Consider the following 20,857-nt stretch of genomic DNA (forward strand, 5'->3'; position numbering starts at 1 on the left):
CTTAAAGCGATAAAAAAGAAATTGTAGAGATTTACTTTTATGTAAGACGTGGCATGCATTTCATCTCTTATTTTACGTCTAAGCAATATTATATTGGTTATAACTGACGGATCAGGTAATTAATTCTTAGTAAACCCTAGGAATGTCGTACTGAACTTTAGCCCTATCAACTCAATGTTAGTAGCGGCACAACAGTAGCGGTACATTTTTTTTAATTTTATTAATAAGCATGTTAATAGTAACTGTTGGTTTATATCTTACAGTTTTATTCATGTAGGCCTTCTCATGATTGTTTTCAAGTTGACTACTAATGTTTTAATACTTTTTATTGTTATCCGGCCTTCGATCATCACCTTCCCATAATATTTGAAGTGTTAAGAACTACTGACTGTAAATATAAAAAATCCCACGAAAGATAGGAAATTTCGGATTTCATTTTATTTCACCTGAATGTCCCCTTTGGTGAACTATTTTTAAAAAATCACAATTAAAAGTTCCACCGCTCTTTCGTTTTTCTAACAATTAGAAAAGTTGAGTTTACGGCTTCACGCCCGATTCAGCACCCCGGAGAAATGGGAAAATCGTGCATCTTTAGTAGGCTCGCACACAGCAACGAGAGCTACTACCGTCTTTCTATCTCGGCTGCAAGTAAATCATTCTATTATCTCTCGTTAAGTGCAAAAATGAAGTCGCAAGTCATATTTTTAATGTGGTAATTCACTAGTTGAAAATAGCGACCTTCGAGGATCATATTTCGAATTGAAATTAGGGCTGATTTTAGAGGCCTAAATCTCCCCTATATCTGTCCTAGCAAATGTTTTCTGGAGCAAAACCGTAGGTGAAGTCTAACCTTAATCCTACTTTTTCACTCCATCAAAGCGCCTTCTTTGGCCCGCTAAAAGCGAAGCATCCAGAACTAAAAATTTGCAGGGTATTTTCACTAATTCGATGGCTCGCTGTCACGATTACCATCACGCGAATCACATAACTAAAACAATCCACTCATGTAAAGTTAACGGCTTTTCTTTTGTTCTCAACGACAAATCTCCAAGGCAGGTATTTAATAATTCAGTTCCTTTACAATACCACGTCATTATTTCAAATTTTGAAAGTAACAAGGTGCCTATTCTGGCATTTACGCGTCAGATTCTGTGCCTGATTTATTTCCATTGTACGCTTCGCAGATTTTTAAAGCTATCCTCCCTTCGCTATTGAAATGTGCATCTTTCAATTATTAACTCGTTTTACATGTAACAAATTCAGTTTTCTCCTAGAGGGGATATCCTCGTTATTTTTCTGTTGAACCGAAAAGGCTTTTTAAGTGACTTGGCCATATTGGGTTAACGTTTTAGTTTCAAATGTGCTGTTTACAAAAAGAAAATTAACCCTTTTGAAGTAGTAAATCGAAAGGATAAGTTCTAAGAAGTACTCAACAGTTCAACAGTTTAAATGATGGAAAATGGACTACCACCGTCCAGGATGGTTATAGTATCGTCCACGTAGCGCTTCCAGATCTTAGGTTTGCAGGGCGCGGATTCTATTGCTTTCGCTTCAAAGATCTCCATGTAGAGATTAGCAATAACTGCGGAAACCGGGCTCCCCATTGCTTCGTCTTCTCGTTGTTCGTAAATCGATCCATTATACTGAAAGTATGTAGATCTCAATACGAAGTGTAAGAGGTCCGCAATTTGAGCAGGTGTTAACGTCGTGCGGTCAGCTTCCGTAGCGCGGCTTGTACGGCATCCTCGATAGAACCGTGGCTAAACAGCGATCTTCACGGATGCGAAGTGAGCTGAGTTGGTCGCCGTGAAATCCGAGTTACCTGTTAGGGGAGACAAACTGTTAGCCAAGAAAGCAGACAAATCATATGTAAAGGAAGCGCTACGTGGACGATACTATCACCATCCTGGACCGAGACAGAGTTGACAGCTTTCTACAACACCCCAACAGTCAGCAACCGACCATCCGTTTCACCATGGAAACCGAGAATAACAGCAAGATCGCCTTTCACGACGCGTCAGTTTCAAGAGAACCAGACGGCTGCCTTACCACCAGCGTCTATAGGAAGCCAACTCACACTGATCAATACTTAGCGTATGATTCACACCACTCTCAATCAGTAAAACGCGGTATTGTGAAGTGTCTGTACGACCGGGCGAAACGTCTCGTGACCAAACCATAAGTCATCTTCTGAGGAGAAGAAGCATCTGTCATCTGTACTGGTCGCTAACGGATATCCTTCTTCCTTTGTGCAGAAGATCACCAAGGCAAGAACAGCCCCCAGGAAAGAGCCCGCGGCAGAGTTTAAATCCACTGCCGTTTTACCATACGTACTGGGTGTATCAGAGCCTCTTCGCCGCTGCCTGGAAAAACAAGGCATTCGCATCACACGACACTCAGGTCACATTTGGTGCGACCTAAGGACACCGTCGATCCGGCTAAACAAGATGGCCCGGTTTACAGGATTCCCTCTGAATGCGTTAAAGTATACATTGGTGAAACAGGGAGATCTATGCACGAGAGAATCAAAGAGCACGACAGGGATATTTGACTCGCCCGTACTCAGACCTCCGCCGTTTCTGAGCACGCCCACGAGACCGGCCATTATCTGCTTTGGAACGAGGTAAAGTTTATTGATCGAGACTCTCACTGGTACACCCGTAGGGTCAAGGAAGCTATCCACATAAGACTTCACCCTAATAACATCAACAGGGGCAGCGGAATTGAAATTCCCGAAGCGTGGATGCCTACGATCAAGAAACTCAACAGGCGTAGTGGTACAACAACAGACCGCTGGGTGAGCAACTTTTCGCCGGAACAGTGAGGATCGAAATGCACCAATCACAGCCGACCATCGTGATATAAATGGTGCCGCGTGACCAGTCGACCTCATTACTGATGAAGGCTAGCAGTAAGCAGTCGAAACCGCGCGATATACATCTCAAAGTGACTACATCGTGAGACAAACGGTAATACACTTATTATTAAAATGTGATAACATTTTAAGTGGCATTTTGTGTTTAAAATCTTGTGGTTTTTTTGGGTCATTAACAGAATATCTACCATTTGGTCTGAGCTGGAGATATTTGCTTTAAGAAAATAGGGAAAAAATATTTTGGCGATGTTTTATAGAGTCGATGTGCCAAAGTATAAGGTTCTGAGTAGCCCTTACAATCGCACACTAATCAGGCCGCCGTTTAAGGTTCATCAGTTGTTATTCAGTTACGTAGTTTGGTAATAGACAACATGTCACGATGAGGTTAACTGAAGCTTTCTGCTTTAAAGTGCTACTACGATCAAAACTTCATGTCACGTATAAAACATAGGTTCTTTACAGCTTATCCGATGTGGCTGTACCTGTCTTGGTCACTGAAATGAAGTTTGGGCCCCGCAAATTGAAAATATTGAGCTTTGAAAAGTGGGGTTTTCGTGTCCGCCATTATGAATTTTTATGTTCCAGTGAGCCCGCGGTATGAAAGTGATTGCAGTTGCGGTATTTTTATTCAAACCTATTGTGTTTTTGTCGTGACGTAATACTCTCAACTCGCTGATCGAGCGAGTACTGTAGTTCTCCTTCTGGCGACGAATTTCAGAGCTGTTTTGACCACAGAGAGCTCTCCTGGATCGTCTTTGCATGATATAGGCAATGGAAATGAAGAAGTCATGACTCTGTAGAGCTAGTTCCGTCTGAAGAAGAGGCAGCCGAATAAGTTCAGCAGCTAGCTCTTTTGCTACAAGAGGAGGAAGAGCAGACTTTGCTGAGTCGTTCATCTCTCGGGTAAGATATTAGAGACAGAGATTAATATTTAGATGTGTTATTTGCTTTATTAACAAAACAGGCAAGCTTTAAAAGTGTAGTGCCTCAGAATCCGCAACAATTTCAGTTGACTACTAGTCAGTTCATTCCGCGGAGGGAGGCTACCGGAGACTCAGTTGAATTGAAATCGAAGTCAAGTTTGGGTTTTTAGCTTTACTTTCGAAAGTTTGCCTTGGTGTTAAATTAGAGTGCACAGTGAAGTTTCGGTTCCGAGCAAGCTTACTGTTTTTGCGCTTTTTTACCATGGAAAAAGAATATAAATTGTAGTGAAAAGCCCTGTACAATGGCTTGAATTTCAGCGGATTGTTCCCTTGTAATTGATGCTAAGTTTCCTCTTGGTTCAATATTTTCTCAGGTGCAAATGTTCAAATTGCTCCCTTGAGCGACTTACCATGCCTGGAGAGTGCTGGTGCTGCATGGACATCATTGTATCCAGATTTGAATAAGTACAGTAATCAATAAACAAATAAATTTGCAAGGCAACAACAATTTGCAATGATTTGTTTTCTTCCCTTGCATCATCCTGAACAATGTAATAGTAACAGTCTTTTCTGTGTACATATATTTTTGTAAGGTGCCCTACATCAGGTTAAACACCACTGCACTAGATGCTTTAAACTACTGAAGAAATGAATAGCTTTATAAATGAAAATTTATTAACATGCTTTCTGGTAACAAGCATCCACCTAGGCAAATGAGGGGAGGAAAAGTAGGAATTTTGCAAATATACATTGAAAACAATGTTCTTGGGAGTTAAAGTTTGTGATTCAGGTATTCATTGAAATTTTTTTGCTTATTCTAATGAAGGGTCAAATCAACCTAACAACAAACATCCTTTGTCCTACATGTCTAAGGGGAAACCCCCAAGCAAGTCTTGATGAGTTTCATACACTGTTGCTGTGGTAACAGTTCTTGATACTTTCACTTTTGGTGTGGTGAGAGTTGGGCAAATGCATGCTACCAAAAATGTAGTAAAGTTGAGACTGTTGTGAGGCACCTTTGATTTTTTGCTCAAACGGTAGATTCAATTTCATTTGTACAACAAATTTATTGGTGAAACAAGATTCTGGCACTCTTTTTCAAACGAACATAAAAATAAAATTATTAATGTACTGTAGACAATGAACCATAGACCTTATTCCAAAATAGCTACCATATTAATATTCTTTTCTTTATATTCAAATTAGTATTTCTTTTAAAACCACACCAAAAGAGAAAACATTTGAATTCTGGTTGCTATACATGGCTCAGGAATGTCTGTGCTTCAGCTCCCTATTAGCAGGGAGCAGGAGGCGGGAAGGGGGGGGGGGGGGGGAGGTGGAGGGTCATGAAAAAATAAGCAGTGAAAAACAGAGGGTCACATAAATTTATGCTCTTGTGATCATAATTTATAGTATGACAGGAAGAGCGAGTCATATATAAAAGGCAAAATAAAATTTGATTTAAGTCATTATTTAACAAAAGCAAGACAAGTTTTAAGTATTAAAGTATTAATGTAAAGGAAATGTCTAGCATAATGGAGTTACATGATGTCAATGGGCTCTATAGATGATTTGAATTATGTTGGGGTAAAATGGTTCCAGTAAGTAACTTACAGTTTGCCTCCATTCTTGTTTTTCCTTTTCTGGTATTTGAGCTACATTGTACAACCTGTTCAGGGGGGGGGGGGGGGGGGGTCATGAAATTTGATTTGCATCGCTATGGAGGGTCACATCATATTCATTGCTCAATTTAAAATCTCCACCTCACTCCCTCCCTGCCCACTAATTTCTGACCAGTCCCTAAAACAGAAGCCTATGTAATGGAAAGAGTACCAAATTGGAGGCATGATGAATGAAGAGAAAAGAGTTTTTTTATTAATTCTATTTGTCAACTGGTGGTTGAGGACAAAAGATCAAGAAAAGCCATTGAGGAGGGTCAGTGCTCTTCAACTGCTAGTTAAGGAGGAGCACTGGCCTTTTCTTGGCTGTCCGTATTTTTCACATGTTGTGCTCTGCAAGGCTTGTTTTGGCCTGTATTTAATAGTAAGAGCTGGGTTTTGAAGTTGTTGCAACTCAGCGTCTGAAAAAGAAATCAAAATTTAAAATACATTACCAATTGAACCTAATTGATAAGAAACAACTGAATGTGAGGTTTTCTTAAAACCTTCCTTAAACCAAAAATTCAAATTATTTCTTCAAGAAAACTACTTAAAAGAAAGAAAGAACCCTTTTGTAAACGCCAAAGACCACCTTATCCAAAGCTGAGTGAAAATGGATAATTAAAGTTGTTTTCTTCGCGTTTGTTTGCACAGTTTTTGCCACAAGCTTTATTTGCACAAGCAAAGTAAACACAAGCTTACTCTTATCGCACTGAGATGTTTTGGAAATGCTTCGGAGGGAAAAGCTAGTTCCGGGAGCTAGTTGCACTTACATTATTTACTCGTTCAATCAAAGTTTAGTACTTTAGAAACGCAATATAAAATGTGTATAAAAATTAGTGACTGCTATTTGTATGGGTGCTGAACAAGGTATCGGGGAATCACCAAGGATAAAAACAATATTCACACATTTCGCCCACTCATGACATAAGCTTACCTTTTGCCGCTCCTTCTCCTTCAGAGATTTTTTTCAGGTTCACGATCTCCTGATCGCTTACCCTTTTCAAAAGATCCAGGTTTAATTTGTGTTCACTGACTTAGGTGGAATGCCCGAGTGTCCCTCGAACTAAACCGAGAAAATAGCAAAACGTGCAAGACAACAAACTGGACCCACACATCTCTCGTTCTGTCGGCCGGACTCGCATGCAGCGCAATTCCTGCCGCTCGATTAGAGCAGTTGCTATACCACTGAACAACACAGCGACTTCCCACCATTGAAAGAACGAAACATTTTTCGAAAACGTGTTCGAAACCGTATGAGAATTTAGCCTCGTAGGGCTCGCCTGCGCTTCGAGTTGAGAGTTTGACGTCACTTGTTTTTGCCGGGTGACCCAGCCTCTGTTGTCCTTGGACACCATCTGCCTTTGGTAACCAGGCCGCAGGAACATGGCGGTTCAATGGCGGATGAAAATTTGTGGAGTTTGAGCGCCAAAAAATCGCACTTTCCTTCATCTTATGAGGATATAACTTGGAAATCATGTACTTTTGGACATAAACTACCAATCAACCGCAAATAAAAAGTATTCGACAATTTGATCGTAGTAGCACTTTAAGACACTGTAGGAACAAATTCCTTGGGCGATGCTATATAGAACCGACGTTATGAATTGTAATCAGGTTATGATTTCTACAGAGAAAGTGAAATTAAAATTAATTTGCGTCATTATTTTTAGACACTGGAAAAAAGAGTATTTTTCTGTAACTCTTCTCCTCACTGCCCCGCTATATTATTCAAAAAAAAACTTAAGGCAGATATAACCCAGTGAGTCTACCGTGGGAAAAAAAATCTTTAGGTCTCTGCCAGTTAACAAATATCGCATATATATGTTCCACACACACATATACAAAGTTCCACTCAAATATTATCCATTTTGTAACATTCAATTTTGCACGAAGAACGTTATTGAATCTTGAAACGCAAAACTGTCACACTTTGCATTGCTCAGCATTACACTGACTTGTGATAGTTTTTTAAATTTTGAGATGCCACAGAGTCAAAGATCTTGCCAAGCAACTATTGTATTGAACTGAACCCATCAAAACTGTTTCAACAATGGTAACCAAACTAGCAAGCCGGCGTGAACTGAACCGAATAACAAACTAACGCCGACCAACCCTGGGGTACAGTACACTCTCCCCAGGTTGCCTTCGTCGTTATAAACCAAGATCGCGGGAGTTCGATCGAAGCGTACGAGTCTCAAAAATCTTCTAGGGTCTTCCTTGAGGTTCACAAACCCAACTGTGAACGAAAAAGTACCCCTTTAACATACATATAAAGAAAAAACTATCAAATTTCTCCTTGTAGTATTAAAGATTAAACCTATTGTTTCGCGGCGTTGTGGTTGCCGTCATCGTCATCGTTGCTTAGTTCCCTAAAAAAAAGCGCCACACCAATACTTAGTGAATAGCAGCCATTGTGTTGGCGAGCCTTATAATAAGTCATATAAACACATGGTTACCTTTTATTTGTTTGAAAGAAAAGAATAATTTTGTTTTATTTTGAGACTCATTTTATTTTAAGAAACTCGGCAATGTGTTATTACAATCTACGACAGCTCCGAATATTGCAAAATACACCAAAGTATTAGTATTACTGCAATTTCAATACGAATGGCTTTGTTATAATTCATAATCCTTACGAGGCATGAGAAGTCTAGAAATTTAATGATATAAAAAATCTACGAGGCATGAGAAGTCTAGACATTTAATGATATAAAAAATATGTTGCAACTCTTGTAATGTTATGTATTTAGGTCTGTTACATGTATGTCTCTGCCTTATCTTTGAGATGGCCACCTTTATTGTATATGTTTTTACTACAAAACCAATAGAACCAAGGGTGATCTCCCCTGAAAAGCTCTTACAAGAATGCTGAGATCATCCTGCTACTAAATTAAAGTAACTGTAGATTCAATTGATGGAATTAAAAAAAGTGGCAAAAGTAAATAAAGTGAAGTAAAGTGAAAATGACATTAGTTATCACAAATCACGACAGCTGTTGTTAAAATTCTTGATAGTTATTAAAATTCACTACATTATTACAATTCGCGGCCGTATACATTGGTTTAAAAAAATCAACGTCTTCTCAGTGTTCACAGTAGCAAGAAAAGCCTCCCTAAAAGATGCCGCTCAGCATGCTCAGGATTCTGACACAAGTTCTTTCACCAGTGAGAAGTAGAACGCGGAGAAAGTTTATGATCAGTGTTTTGCTCCTAAGCGGAGTTACCTTTATGATCATATTTAGAGTATTGCTGAACAAGGACCCGTTTTTTGAAACGTATTAAGCAGGCTGCCCAGGATATGCAAAACGAAGAAACCTCGCAGAAGGGATTGCTCAGCAAGAACAGCCAAGAACTTGCTTTAAAAATGCCGGCTCTACTGACTCCGTCGCTGACCAAAGAAGAAACTCTTCCACATTTTGTTTTTATCTGGTCTTTGCTATGGCGAAACACAGGATCACTTAGAACCTTATCCATCTGGGTTTTTTTTCCCGGCCAGATAATAGTAAGCCGCTGCTTTCTTTATGATAGCTATATGAGTAGCTGTATGTTCTTGCTCCATGTACATTCAGCGCATGCGTGTTTGGCCATGTCGTATAGTAGAATGACGTGTCGTTAGTTTTGGAAATGAGTCATCCTCATTGTTCAGCGGCTAAGCATTAACCGCGAAATAACCTCAATTGAAAGATTCTAAACATTTGGGGTCGTTTAGACTTATACATCTCAGAGAGGACTTGTTCCATTTTTTGGTTTATTATTATTATTATTATTATCATTATTATCATCATCCTCATTATCATCATCATCATAATCATTATTATTATTATTACTATTATTACTATTATTATTATTATAATTATTATTATTATTATAATTATTATTATTATTATTATTATTATTGTTATTATTATTAGTATTATTACTGAAAAGCCAATTATTTGAATTTCCATCTTATATATTATTTATGGCCGCGGCCTACTCGCGGCCTGAACGCAGCTTTTAAATGCTGTGACACCAAACGCCGTATGCCGTTTTCGGCTATGTTCATGTTTATAATTTTGTTTAAATACAAGAAAGATCCTCGCAGTTAGTACGCAACTAAAGCAGCTTAAGCGATTAGAATGTCAATGTGTGGCATATGCGCAGTGAAATTGTGCATATGCCGCACATCCGCCCTCCGATTTCCTTTTCCTGAGTATGCCTGTGCCACTCACCGAACAATACATCATTCTCTTGGATATTAGATTGTTGTAAGTTGACAAACAAAATTAAGTCCCGTAAAGAGATTAAAATGTTGATGATTTTAAGCCTAGCGTGAGAAACGCCAAACTTCACGGTGGCCAATTTAAATTCTCAAATCAGTTAATAAAACCAATTTTTTCGCTTACCCTGCTAATGGCCAAGGTTCCACTGATTGTATATTAGTAAATCTATACAAAAGATAACTTATTGGCAACACAATACATTACTAACTATCCTTTATTTTTTCCACGTGGTACTTACAGTAATACCTAACATCCTACGTTCAAATGTGACCGCTCAATTTTAAAGAATGTACAACTGAACAATGAGAGATAATAATATAAACAAATGAAGCAAGAAACGAAGAATAATGTCAGTTTCTTCGACTAATACCAGGCGTGGTTACCCTTGAATATAACCTGGGTGTTATATTGACTAACCAGGCCTCTTGTTCATAAAGGGAGGAAAACGTAGGGGGAACGGTGTTTGGTGATCGCACATAATGCGTCCGAAGTTTTCTTCAGGTTCATATTTCCATGAATTTTCTTTCGTAGTTTGTCATATATTCCCTTCATTGTTTTTGCTGTGCTTGATTCAGCTCCTTCAGCAGTAAAGCTTGAAGGAATGGTTGTGGGTTTTCCCCAACTCCGCCCCCCTCCCCTCACCCCTACAAAAAAATAAATTAAATAAGCTCGAGAGGATTATACCTGTACAAGAAATAAGAAGGCTACAGACGGGTTAACCTGTCAATCTTTGAAGCTGAAACAAGAAATCCACATTTCGATTCATTTACTATTTATCTAATGCTTGGTGTAATTGCTTGTTTTTGTAAGTTCGTACTCAAGTCTTTATTTCATCGCGAGGTTGTGAAGTTTCTCCAAGCATTCTACCGAGGCTCTATGTTGAGAAAAAGTATTTGGGTAAAGTTTGCATTCCCGTGAGAAACGAAATGAGTAGTGACGCACAGGTTTCACACCACCCATTTTTTCTACCAACAGGCCAATATAAACATCTTCCAGTTTGAAAGGCTTCTTGCCGATATCAAACATTTCCACTAACTTGTGGACCATGTCTGATGATAACACATATGCTGGACCATTGCAGAAGCCCGGATATGAAGTTCTTTTGTACTCTTCCACAGATACTCCATACCTCCCTATTCGAAAAGGTCGGCCGTACCGGCACGCTCCCGTGTAAAGTTTTGTTTTAGGTGTATCAGGCTTTCGTAGATATTCCATCAGCAAATAAGGATTAATAAATACATCATCATCCGCCTTAAGTAGGTACTGAAAATCGCAGTATTTTGATGCCCATTCCAGACCCATCTGCGTCTTTAAGGAAAGATTGCTATAATGCTCTTTTTGAGCTCCTCGTATTAGATCTCTGTGCATCATTCCCTCAGCTTCCAAGTATTCATTTTGTACGCTGTCATGTGGGGTCTGACCGAGAAGAAACACTGTCTTCCATCTCGTCTTCATGGATGGATCTGGTGCCCATGTTTTGCGAATGACTGATCTTCTATCAAATGAAGCAGGCCTGGTAAACACCATAATCAATAGAAATACCTTTTGTGTGCATCGTTCTCGTGATATTAAATATGTCTTATGTGGAAGCGTTTGTTCTTTGTTTGTTGACGGAGTCAGGGCTTCCACTTTTAAAGCCAGGGAATCATTGTTTTTGTTGAGCAATCCCTTCTGTGAGACTTTCTGGTCTTGCAGATGCTTGACAGCTGTCAGATAAGGGTCCTTGCTCACCAATACTTTCAAAATGATGGTAAACAAAACCCCGCTTAACAGCAAAAGACTAATGAACTTTCTCCGCTTTATAATCCTCATTGGTGTGATAAATTGTGTCAGACTCCTTAAAGACGTCTTTGAGGGAGGCTTTGATAGATTGACTTTCAGAAGAGCTGGAAAGAGAGTCACGAAAGAATAAGTTAATTTCATTGTATTTAATTCCTGTTGCTGGCAGATATTAAAGTATATTATTTGAAAATACCGACACCTAGAAAGTAAAGATGAAATTTAATGCTTCAGGATTTATAATAATAATAATAATAATAATAATAATAGTAATAATAATTACAAACCTTTATATGGATATATTCCGTTGCGCTTCACAATATTATTTTTTAGAATTTAGAATTATGTTTAGAGCAACTAAGAACACAAGAAACTATTAAAAACTACAAGCCCATTCAATCAAAGGCAGCGATGAATATGAACATGAATAAGAATCTATTTAAAGGCTAAATTAAACGAGGGCCTCAAACACGACCATTTAACTATTTCAAAGTTACTCCACTTCCTACTACTGGTATAGCAAGCTGTGTACTTGTACGAGACAAATCAAAAAATGCAAGCTTTGCTCAGTATTGTGGAAAGCGTGTGTCAAATATACAGGCTAATAAATCTTTATACTAACGTAACGATTGTAAAAGGGAAACCAACGTGCCAGTCGTGAACATTTGGGACGTTTGTAACCTCCAGAACACTGAAATCACAACAAGCTGAAATAAAAATCCAGAACAGAGTAGCTCTTATCCGATATTCCCTTTGATGATTACGGAAAAGAGGGAAGCCCAAACAAGCAAAAGTACGTATTGCAAGTAGACTTTCTCAAAGTCCGTTTTCGTTGAGTCCATGCAGTCAGGAGGAAAACACGTCCGCTCGCGCGTGCTCTCATTCTGCGCCTTAAGAAGTCGACTTGTGGCAAGTCGTATATTTCAACTAACGATGTACGGCCCTACGTATACAGAAGTATTATAGTCGCCATACTATTCTCCTTCGGAAAATTACCCGTCAGTCTTACTTACTTTGCTACAAACTGAACTCAAAGTTCGTTTAAAATCAGCCTGGTTCACAAACAAACTTTGAGCAAATTGCACCGATACGGAATTTAAATATTTCAGAATTAGAATCATTATACAAAAAAGTAAAAGGAGAATGTGGGAGCACATAATATCATAATATAATGTTATATTCTGAGTGGTGCAAATATTTTTATTATTTTATTGCTAATATTCGAGATTTCGCCAGCTCTACTTATTTTTAAGATCAATATACATGTTTATTGCACTTTGATGGGCGTTCGTGCCAAAGTGCTGCTAGATCCTAAAGACCTAAAAATCAATGACTGAACTGTCTATCAGAGGATTTGAGCCACTACCGGTCAGCGTTTTTCCTCGCTGAGTTTGGAATATTTTAGACTTTTGCGTGATTTAGAAGAACTGCGGTCTACTTCATCCGTGCTCAGTTTGCTCAAAAACGAGCAGAGATGAAAATAATTGCTCTGTTTTGATTTAGGAAGAATCCGAGTGTATTCAATTATCCTTAGGAAAGATTCACTGCTATGTAAACGTCTGTGGAGCGAGAAGCTGAAAAGCGTAAAATTTCGAGTTATCGCGAGGTGAAATCCGAGCTTCCGGTAGGGTGACCGTTTTTGGTGGTTTTCTGCCGTTATATGGAATATTTCAAAAAAAAAAAAAAAAAAAAAAAAAAAAAACTAACTTTATATCCTTCAGTTACTTACCTAGGCCTTCAAACTGACAAAGTATGAGCGAAATTGATTTTTTGACCGTGACTACGATTTCTTTGAGTTTTACTGATAATCACTCAAACAGTTCAAGTTTCAATTTTGGCAGTGATGTTATACATAAGTTTGTTCGTTCGTTTGCGTTTCTGGTTTGTTCAGCTGTTCCTCCGCTTGCCCAGTTCTTTTTGCTATCCATGGGCATAAACACGTTATAAAGAATAAAATTAAACCATCTAACAGCTGTATGAAAACATTACGAAGAAGCCCTCAATTCAAAAAACAACCGTGTAATTGGCATTTGGTGCTGTTCTTTCGGTCGTGCGGTCATATCTAATGTCTATATGTACAGAGGACTGAAAATTAAAACTCTAATTAACAAATAGATTCCAAGTTGCCGTGCGTCTGTTCAGTAATAGATCACAGATGACGTCAAAATGTGGTAAGAACAAAAAAGTGGCACACGAGCCGCAGGCGAGTGTGTCACTGATGTTTTTACCACAATTTGACGTCTTCTGTGATCTATTACTGAACAGACGCACGGCAACTTGGAATCTATTTGTTTTATACAATGAACAGAAAGGAAACACGACACACTTGCCTCTGAGCGCTTGACTGTTCGATTTGTGCCAGTTCAGGCATTTTCAAAGTCACCAACGCTACTTTCCGTGTCGGCTTCTTCTTTTCTTCTTTATTGTACTTGTAAACAGCTTCCTCTAATTTTTTTCCGAGACCTTCGCTTGCTCAAAGCAGAATAATCGAGTAAATATTTTCAAAACTGTGAGCGTTTTCGTAGCGATAACAGCTGTTTTGAAGATTTTTTCCAGTTTAGGCATTTTCAAATAGATAAGAACACTTAATTGGTCTCTTCTTTTTCTTGTTTTCTTGTTTGTAAACAGCTCCTGCTTAACTTTTCTCGAGGCTTTCACTTGCTCAATTCGAAATAATCTTGCAAACATTTTAAAAACCGCGCGCCATGTTTGACAAAACAAAGAAAAACAATTTTCCCGTGACGTCATCCGTGTGTCTGTACTCTAATAGATCATGGGCAACGACCAATCACAGCACGCGTAGTATTCAGTACATTGTATAATAAGAGATACACACTAATAGCCCTTTTCAAACGAATTATAATCGTGCAATTGGCTTCTTATGCTGATCTTTCGGTTATGGGGCTGGGTCGACTTTCGGTCATGTGGTTTGTTCATTTCGGCTGGTATACATGGGGTTTTTTGTCTGATTATTCGGTTAGTCTCTCAATAACCCTATTGGTTTCAGCCTTATGTTCACTCCTCTTTCCGTCTGTCTGTCCCTTCCCATATAAATCCGTATGGTTCAGTTATTTTCACTAGTGCTACTAGTGACACGGTTTTTTACAAACAAATTAACTTTTTATATGGGCTTAATCCTAAAGTTTAAAAGCTATATTAAAACATCAGAAGTTTTCCCTTCGTGTTTTAATATTAAAGCTGCAATGCTATAGAGAGAGACTTCATCTCTCTCCTCTGATCTGGCACACAAAGATTATATGGGCTTAATCCTAAAGTTTAAAAGCTGTACTAAAACATCAGAAGTTTTCCCTTCTTGATTTAATATTAAAGCTGCAATGCTGTAGAGAGAGACTTCATCTCTCTCCTCTGATCTGGCACACAAAGACAAACTAATTGAAAGTTCTGGAAATAGCACCTTAAAATTGGTAAAAAGGCCAACTATGAAAGTCTTGCCTGTTAATAAAATAGCGAATATATAATTCTTTATAATGGTTTTCCCGTCTTCATACAAACTTCCCGCAAATAATTGTGAATTTACAGCACTATTTCTTCGCTATTTCAAAAGACAACTGAAGACTATCAAACTTGGCCGGTTTACTAATTTTAAGCTGCATTTTTCAGCAGTGTCAATTGTTTGAGGTTATCTGGCCTACATAATTTGTTTTTTTAAATTACCATTCACGTGTCGTCCATAAGTTTACATGTGCAGGTTGTAATGCCTGTAACATCGGGGAAACATCCCGACACTTCTCGGTACGCGTGCGCGAGCATTTGAAAAGAGATAGGACCTCTCATGTCTTCCAATATTTGACCCAATCTGAGGAATGTCGTAGACATTGTTCCGAGACTTGCTTTTCAGTGCTGGATACGACACCCAATCGCTATCAGTTGTTAGTATAAAGCTACTAGCGTTCTATTACGAATGCCGTTCTCTGATTGGCTAGTACGCTACTCGCTATCTATTCTGTGATGGATAGTGAGTAGCGGTTGTCAACAAAATTCAGCCCGCTTTTTCGCGTTTTCGAAGCGTCTGTGAGGAGGGTTTGGATGATTTACTTGTTAAATTTTGGACAACTTGTAGATTTTTACTAAAACAATTAGATTATTCGCTCTCGATTTCTATGCGTGATAGCTGATTCGGGCTGCGCCCTCATCTATCACGCGATAGAAATCTCGACCTCATAATATAATTGTTAATTATTATTAAAAGAAGCTGCTCATATCCGCCTTTAAAATCCTAGTCTAAATAAGCAGTTAAAACACGCCGAACTGACACTAATCGGTGACAATCTACAATCTCCACAATCAATTTTATAAATTCTACTTCCACCCATTTTTGTAACTGCACAGGGGTAGTGGCCAACACGAAAGCCTTGCTCCTTTGGCCACTACGCACCGAGTCTTCCCTAGAAGGTAAAACCTCTTAAATATAATGCTCTGCGTGTTTATTCTCTTACCATAAAAATATATTGTATTTCGAATAAGTGTGAATAAAAACTTAATTGAATTTAATTTAATTACTGACGACATTGTAGCATTTACGTATTTCAAACTTGTAACTTAAAAATTATTTTAAATTTAAATTCACATTGTAAGGAACACATCGATGGTCGATCAAAACATGTCTTGCAAACTCAGAAACGTTGTCAATTTTCTCCGTGATAAAGGCTCTATTGTCCATTATATAACACTGCCAGGCATAGAAAAAAAAACAACAGTTACTGCATAGAATTCATCCTCGAAGACCCAGTGGCAGTTAGTCGGGTGAAGCGGATTTTCATAGGCGAATATACAACTTTCGCCCACAAAAATCCTTTCCACCCGACTAACTGCCCCTGGGTCTCCGACGAACAAAACTGATTGCAGGGCTGACACTACGACAAAGGGCTTATTTGTTTGGGCCTGGTTTATTTAACATAAAGTGACGTCTGGCACGTGCATTACTACTACAAGAGATCCATCAACGAAACGTATTCAGAAACAGTTTATTTTCCGTCGTGTGGTCCCCTGCATCGAAACGTAAAACACGCTTATATTAAACAGTACTAGGTAAAGGCACTGAAACAGGGAGCATGGTTACCATGCGTTAATACTTTCCTACACAACAGTGTGGATCCACATGAAGCTGTTCTCTATGGCCCTTCAACATCAAACCAGGTATGCTATTATTCTGTTTGAAATACATGGACCTTTACTATTGTGGAGAATGCTGCAAACAGCCTTTCCTGCCTTACCTAGTCTTACCTGTATCTGGGGGCATGCACCTTGTGAAGGTCATCAAGCCCCCTCCACCTCTCCCTTAAAAAATTGTGTCTACACCCCTGTGAGTAAAATGTAAAATGAGACCAAGCGGTAATTTTAATTCAAATATCTTTTTTAGATTGAGATATGGTGGAAGGAGTTGCATGAGAGAATGGAAAAATATTTTAAAGTTTATATGAGTTGGCTGAAAGACCAACGCCATCACAAACAACGCGTATCATTGTTAAACATTAAACATCAAACATTGTAACCTTAGCTTGCAACTAGTTGCCTTTTAAAAACCTGATTACAGAGCATATATTTTACAGTGCTGCTGATAGCGTAAGTAGACACAGGTAGTCCAAATTTATCAAACTGTTCCGGTTGAGTCTTCATAGAATCAAGTAACTACATTCTGAGCCGAGTAGGGAACCATGCTAAGTCAGTGACAATCTCTCTTTGTTGGCACTTACAAGAAGGTACTTGATGAAACGTCCCAAGGAGAGGATAGATCTAGGTTTTCCTGTAAAATCGACTTCTCACCCCATCACGTAGTTTACATTGACGGATGCGTTCTTGAGATTATATTGACGGCCAGTTTGTATCTTTGTTCCAAAAAATATTATGGGAGTTAGCATCATCTGTACGAAAACTCTTCAAAGACATGTTAATCAATCTTGAAAGAGAATATTTCGTCCCCTTCTGATAATGGTATATTACTTTCATTTTAACTTGGAAGAAACCTTTACTAAGAGAAATTCTAAAATTTGTAGAGACCAGTGTACCGACGAAGTTCAAAGGTTTAATTCAAACATCTGAGAGCTTCGGCGGACAAAACAGAGAGCATAATATAAGTGTTACGTCCGTTTGTTTGTCATCTTAATGTTCGGTATTATTTCCTCCAGTTTTCATCGCAAGGTTGAAAAGTTTCCCCATGCATTTTGCTGAGGTTAAAGTTGAGCAAAAGCGTTCGGGAAAAGTTTCCAACGTTTGTTGTGACGAAACGATCCGCGATCCTTGGCCTTTACATCACCCATTTTTTCAATCCCCATACCAATGAAAACATCTTCCATTTTGAAAGGCTCCTTCTTGACATCAAACATTTCCACTGACTTGTGGACTAGGTCTGGTGATAACAGATATGCTCCGAGACAGTAATCTGGATAACTTGTTTTGGACACTTCATACTTCCCTTTGCGACGAGGAATCCCGTCATGCTGACACTTTCCCGTGTAAAGTTTTGTTTTAGGTGTGACAGACTTTTGTAGATTAAGTCCGTCAACAAATACGGATTAACAAACACATCATCAGCAGCCTTGAGTAAGTACTGAAAATCGCAGTATTTTGATGCCCATTCCAGTCCCATCTGCGTCTTCAAGGTAAGATTATAATAATGCTCCCTTTGAGGTCCTCGTATTAGATCTCTGTGCATCATTCTCTCAGCTTCCAAGTGTTCATCATTCTGGACGCTGTTACCTGTGACTTGACCGAGAAGAAACACTGTCTTCCATCTTGTGTCATCTTGTCTTCATTGATGGATCAGTTCCCCATGTTTTGCGAATAACTGATCTTCTATCAAATGAAGCAGGGTGCTTTGGTACCATAATCAAAATAAATACCTTTTGGGTGCATCGTTCTCGAGATGTTAAATATGTCTTATGTGGAAGGGCCTTTTCTTTGCTCGGTGACGCTGTCAAAGCTTTCATTTTTTAAAGCCAGAGAATTGTTGTTTTTGTTGAATAATCCCTTCTGTAAGACTTTCTGGTCTTGCAAATCCTTGACAGCTGTCATATACGGGTCCTTACTCACCAATACTTTAAAAAATGATGGTAAAAAAAACCCCGCTTAGCAGCAACAGACTGATAATGAACTTTCTCCGCTTTACAGTCCTTATTGGTGTGTGGATAAGTTGTGCAAGACTCCTTAAGGACATCTTTGAGGAAGGCTTTAATAGGTTGTCTTTCAAAAGAGCTGGAAGAAGAGTGACGAAAGAATAAGTTGGTTTCAGTTTCATTCCTGTTGGCAGATATTAAAGTATACTTATTTAAAATAACCAACATACCGTTTACTTCTCAGAGTAATCACCTCCAGAAAATTAAATAGCGACAGTCGTAAAGTAATGATAGCATTCTGGTTCAGGATGTGAAAAGAGTTCGAACTGAGTATTAACTGCTTGCATTTCTACTTGTGGTTGAAATAGCAAGTTGTCAGCTCTTAAGAGACGACAAAAAAAGCAAAATCAAAACCAACCAAACTTAATTCAGTATTGTGGAAAGCGTTTTTCAAAGGATGCGGGCTAATAAAATCTTGATATTAAGGTATTTTAAACGATCGTAAATGGCCACCATAATTCAGAAGTAAACGGGAACTAAAGCTGTGATAACGAATATGTGAAAGTCGTTGTCATTGGTTCCGTCAAAGGCTGTTCTCGAGAAGGCTGGGTTGTGAACGATTACCCCGAAATTTTTTGCAAGAGGTGCCTTTAAAATGGCCTGTTCCGTCAAATCGTAATAAGGCTCTTAAACTGGCTCGCATTAAATGTAAAATTTGTTTAAGGATAAAAGTATTTATCCAAAATTAGCTCAAGATATAGTACTGGTGTACCTGTGTTGTAAGTTAAGGTTAATGTCGAGTCGCAAATAAAAGAGGTGTTGGAATTATAGTATGGCAGCGCTAGCGCTTGTCTTTGTGTTTTATATTTTTCTAGGAAAGGCGCTCTCTTAGCTATAGGAAGAACTTTCATGATACATCAAAAAAACGAGGTGTCTTTAACAATTCTTACATTTTATTCCTTACCAAAACTACAATGATTACTCAGAAGTCCAGTGTTAATTTAAAAACGTTCATGATGGAATCATGATTAGAGAGCTCTCTTCTCTCGACGAAACGAAGTCAAATAAATTTAATCAATTTATTTCATGCACGGTTAAGAATTTAACCGCGGTCCACAACAATAATTGTGAAACAGTTGAATCAACGTATGCTCTTATGCTGGAAATATGCTAGAGAAATGAAAAGGCGACCTTTCTAATAGGGGTGAAGGAAGGACAAGTCATCAAAACAGTGAATAATTGAAAGTTATCGTTAGAAGTTTTTCAAACTTCTCTGTGATTGTTTACTAGTACGTCTTATTTCAAAAAAAGCAGTACAAAGTATAGGTCACGGTGCCCGCGAAAGAGGTACGATCCACTCAAGAAACCTTAACCAGTTCTTGCCATGTCCAGTGGCAACAAAAATAAAGCACAACTTAGAAAAACTTTTAAGATGGAAGGTATGACATATAAGGAGCAATTATGAAATTTTTTTTATTACAGGAAAGCTCGATATGAAGCAGAATTGACCCAAAACGTTACATGCGTGCGTGTTCAGTCAGTTCCATTATTTTATGCATGTGGGTGGTGAGCAAGCTTGTATTTCTCGCTACAACTAATTTTCTCTCGTCAATTTTCTAAATTGAACACAATAATGGCTAAGTTAAAATAACGACTTAAAAAAGATGGTTTACGGTGTCGTTTAGGAAAAATTAAAATATCTATTTAGAAAATTATTGTAGGAAAATATTATATTTTATTTGATAGTATTGTCCTCGTTATGTTTAAAGATTTTTTTTTTAAGAATCTGCCAGAAATGTGAGCTTGCCCACTACACATGGGCATAAAATAGTGATACTGATAACACGCGCGTAAGAAACGTTTGGGTCAACACTACTTCATGCTGTGCTTCCTCAAGAAATTCATCTTAAATTGCAGCTTGTGCGTCATACATTCTATGTATATTGTTTTTCCAAGTTCTACTTTAACTGTGTAATTTCTGTTGCCACCAAACATGGCAGAATGGACTTATATTTGAAAGAGAATATTGCAAGCAATTATGGGGTAACTTAAGTGATCATAGCTCTTTCACGGGCACGGTGACCCATTTTTTTTTTATTACATTTAAAAAACAAACAAACATGTATTTTGTTGTAAAAACAATAACAGATAGTTTGAGACAAATTTTACAATCAATTTTATTTCGTGGGAACCACCTTTAACGTGCCCCAAACCCCTAAAGTTTTCTTTTAAATATCACCCTATATCCAGGGAGTATCGGAGCCTCGCCAGTTGCTTTAAAATGA

At 38.3% G+C, this 20,857-nt stretch overlaps 1 protein-coding gene and 2 pseudogenes across 1 annotated transcript; 1 reads left to right on the forward strand and 2 right to left on the reverse strand.

Moving 5' to 3' along the window:
* Positions 1-1,975: 1,975 nt before the first annotated feature.
* LOC146481072 (uncharacterized) lies at positions 1,976-2,860 on the forward strand (annotated as a pseudogene).
* A 7,514-nt stretch (positions 2,861-10,374) lies between these two features.
* Positions 10,375-11,532, reverse strand: LOC146481073 (beta-1,3-galactosyltransferase 1-like). The gene has a single exon (XM_085109008.1). The coding sequence runs from the start codon at positions 11,530-11,532 to the stop codon at positions 10,546-10,548; it is 987 nt and encodes a 328-aa protein (XP_084965134.1). The 3' UTR covers positions 10,375-10,545.
* A 6,158-nt stretch (positions 11,533-17,690) lies between these two features.
* LOC146481074 (beta-1,3-galactosyltransferase 5-like) lies at positions 17,691-18,514 on the reverse strand (annotated as a pseudogene).
* Positions 18,515-20,857: the final 2,343 nt, after the last annotated feature.

The sequence above is a fragment of the Pavona decussata genome, unplaced genomic scaffold (genome assembly GCF_977016875.1).
Source record: "Pavona decussata unplaced genomic scaffold, jaPavDecu1.1 SCAFFOLD_51, whole genome shotgun sequence".
Taxonomy (NCBI): domain Eukaryota; kingdom Metazoa; phylum Cnidaria; class Anthozoa; order Scleractinia; family Agariciidae; genus Pavona; species Pavona decussata.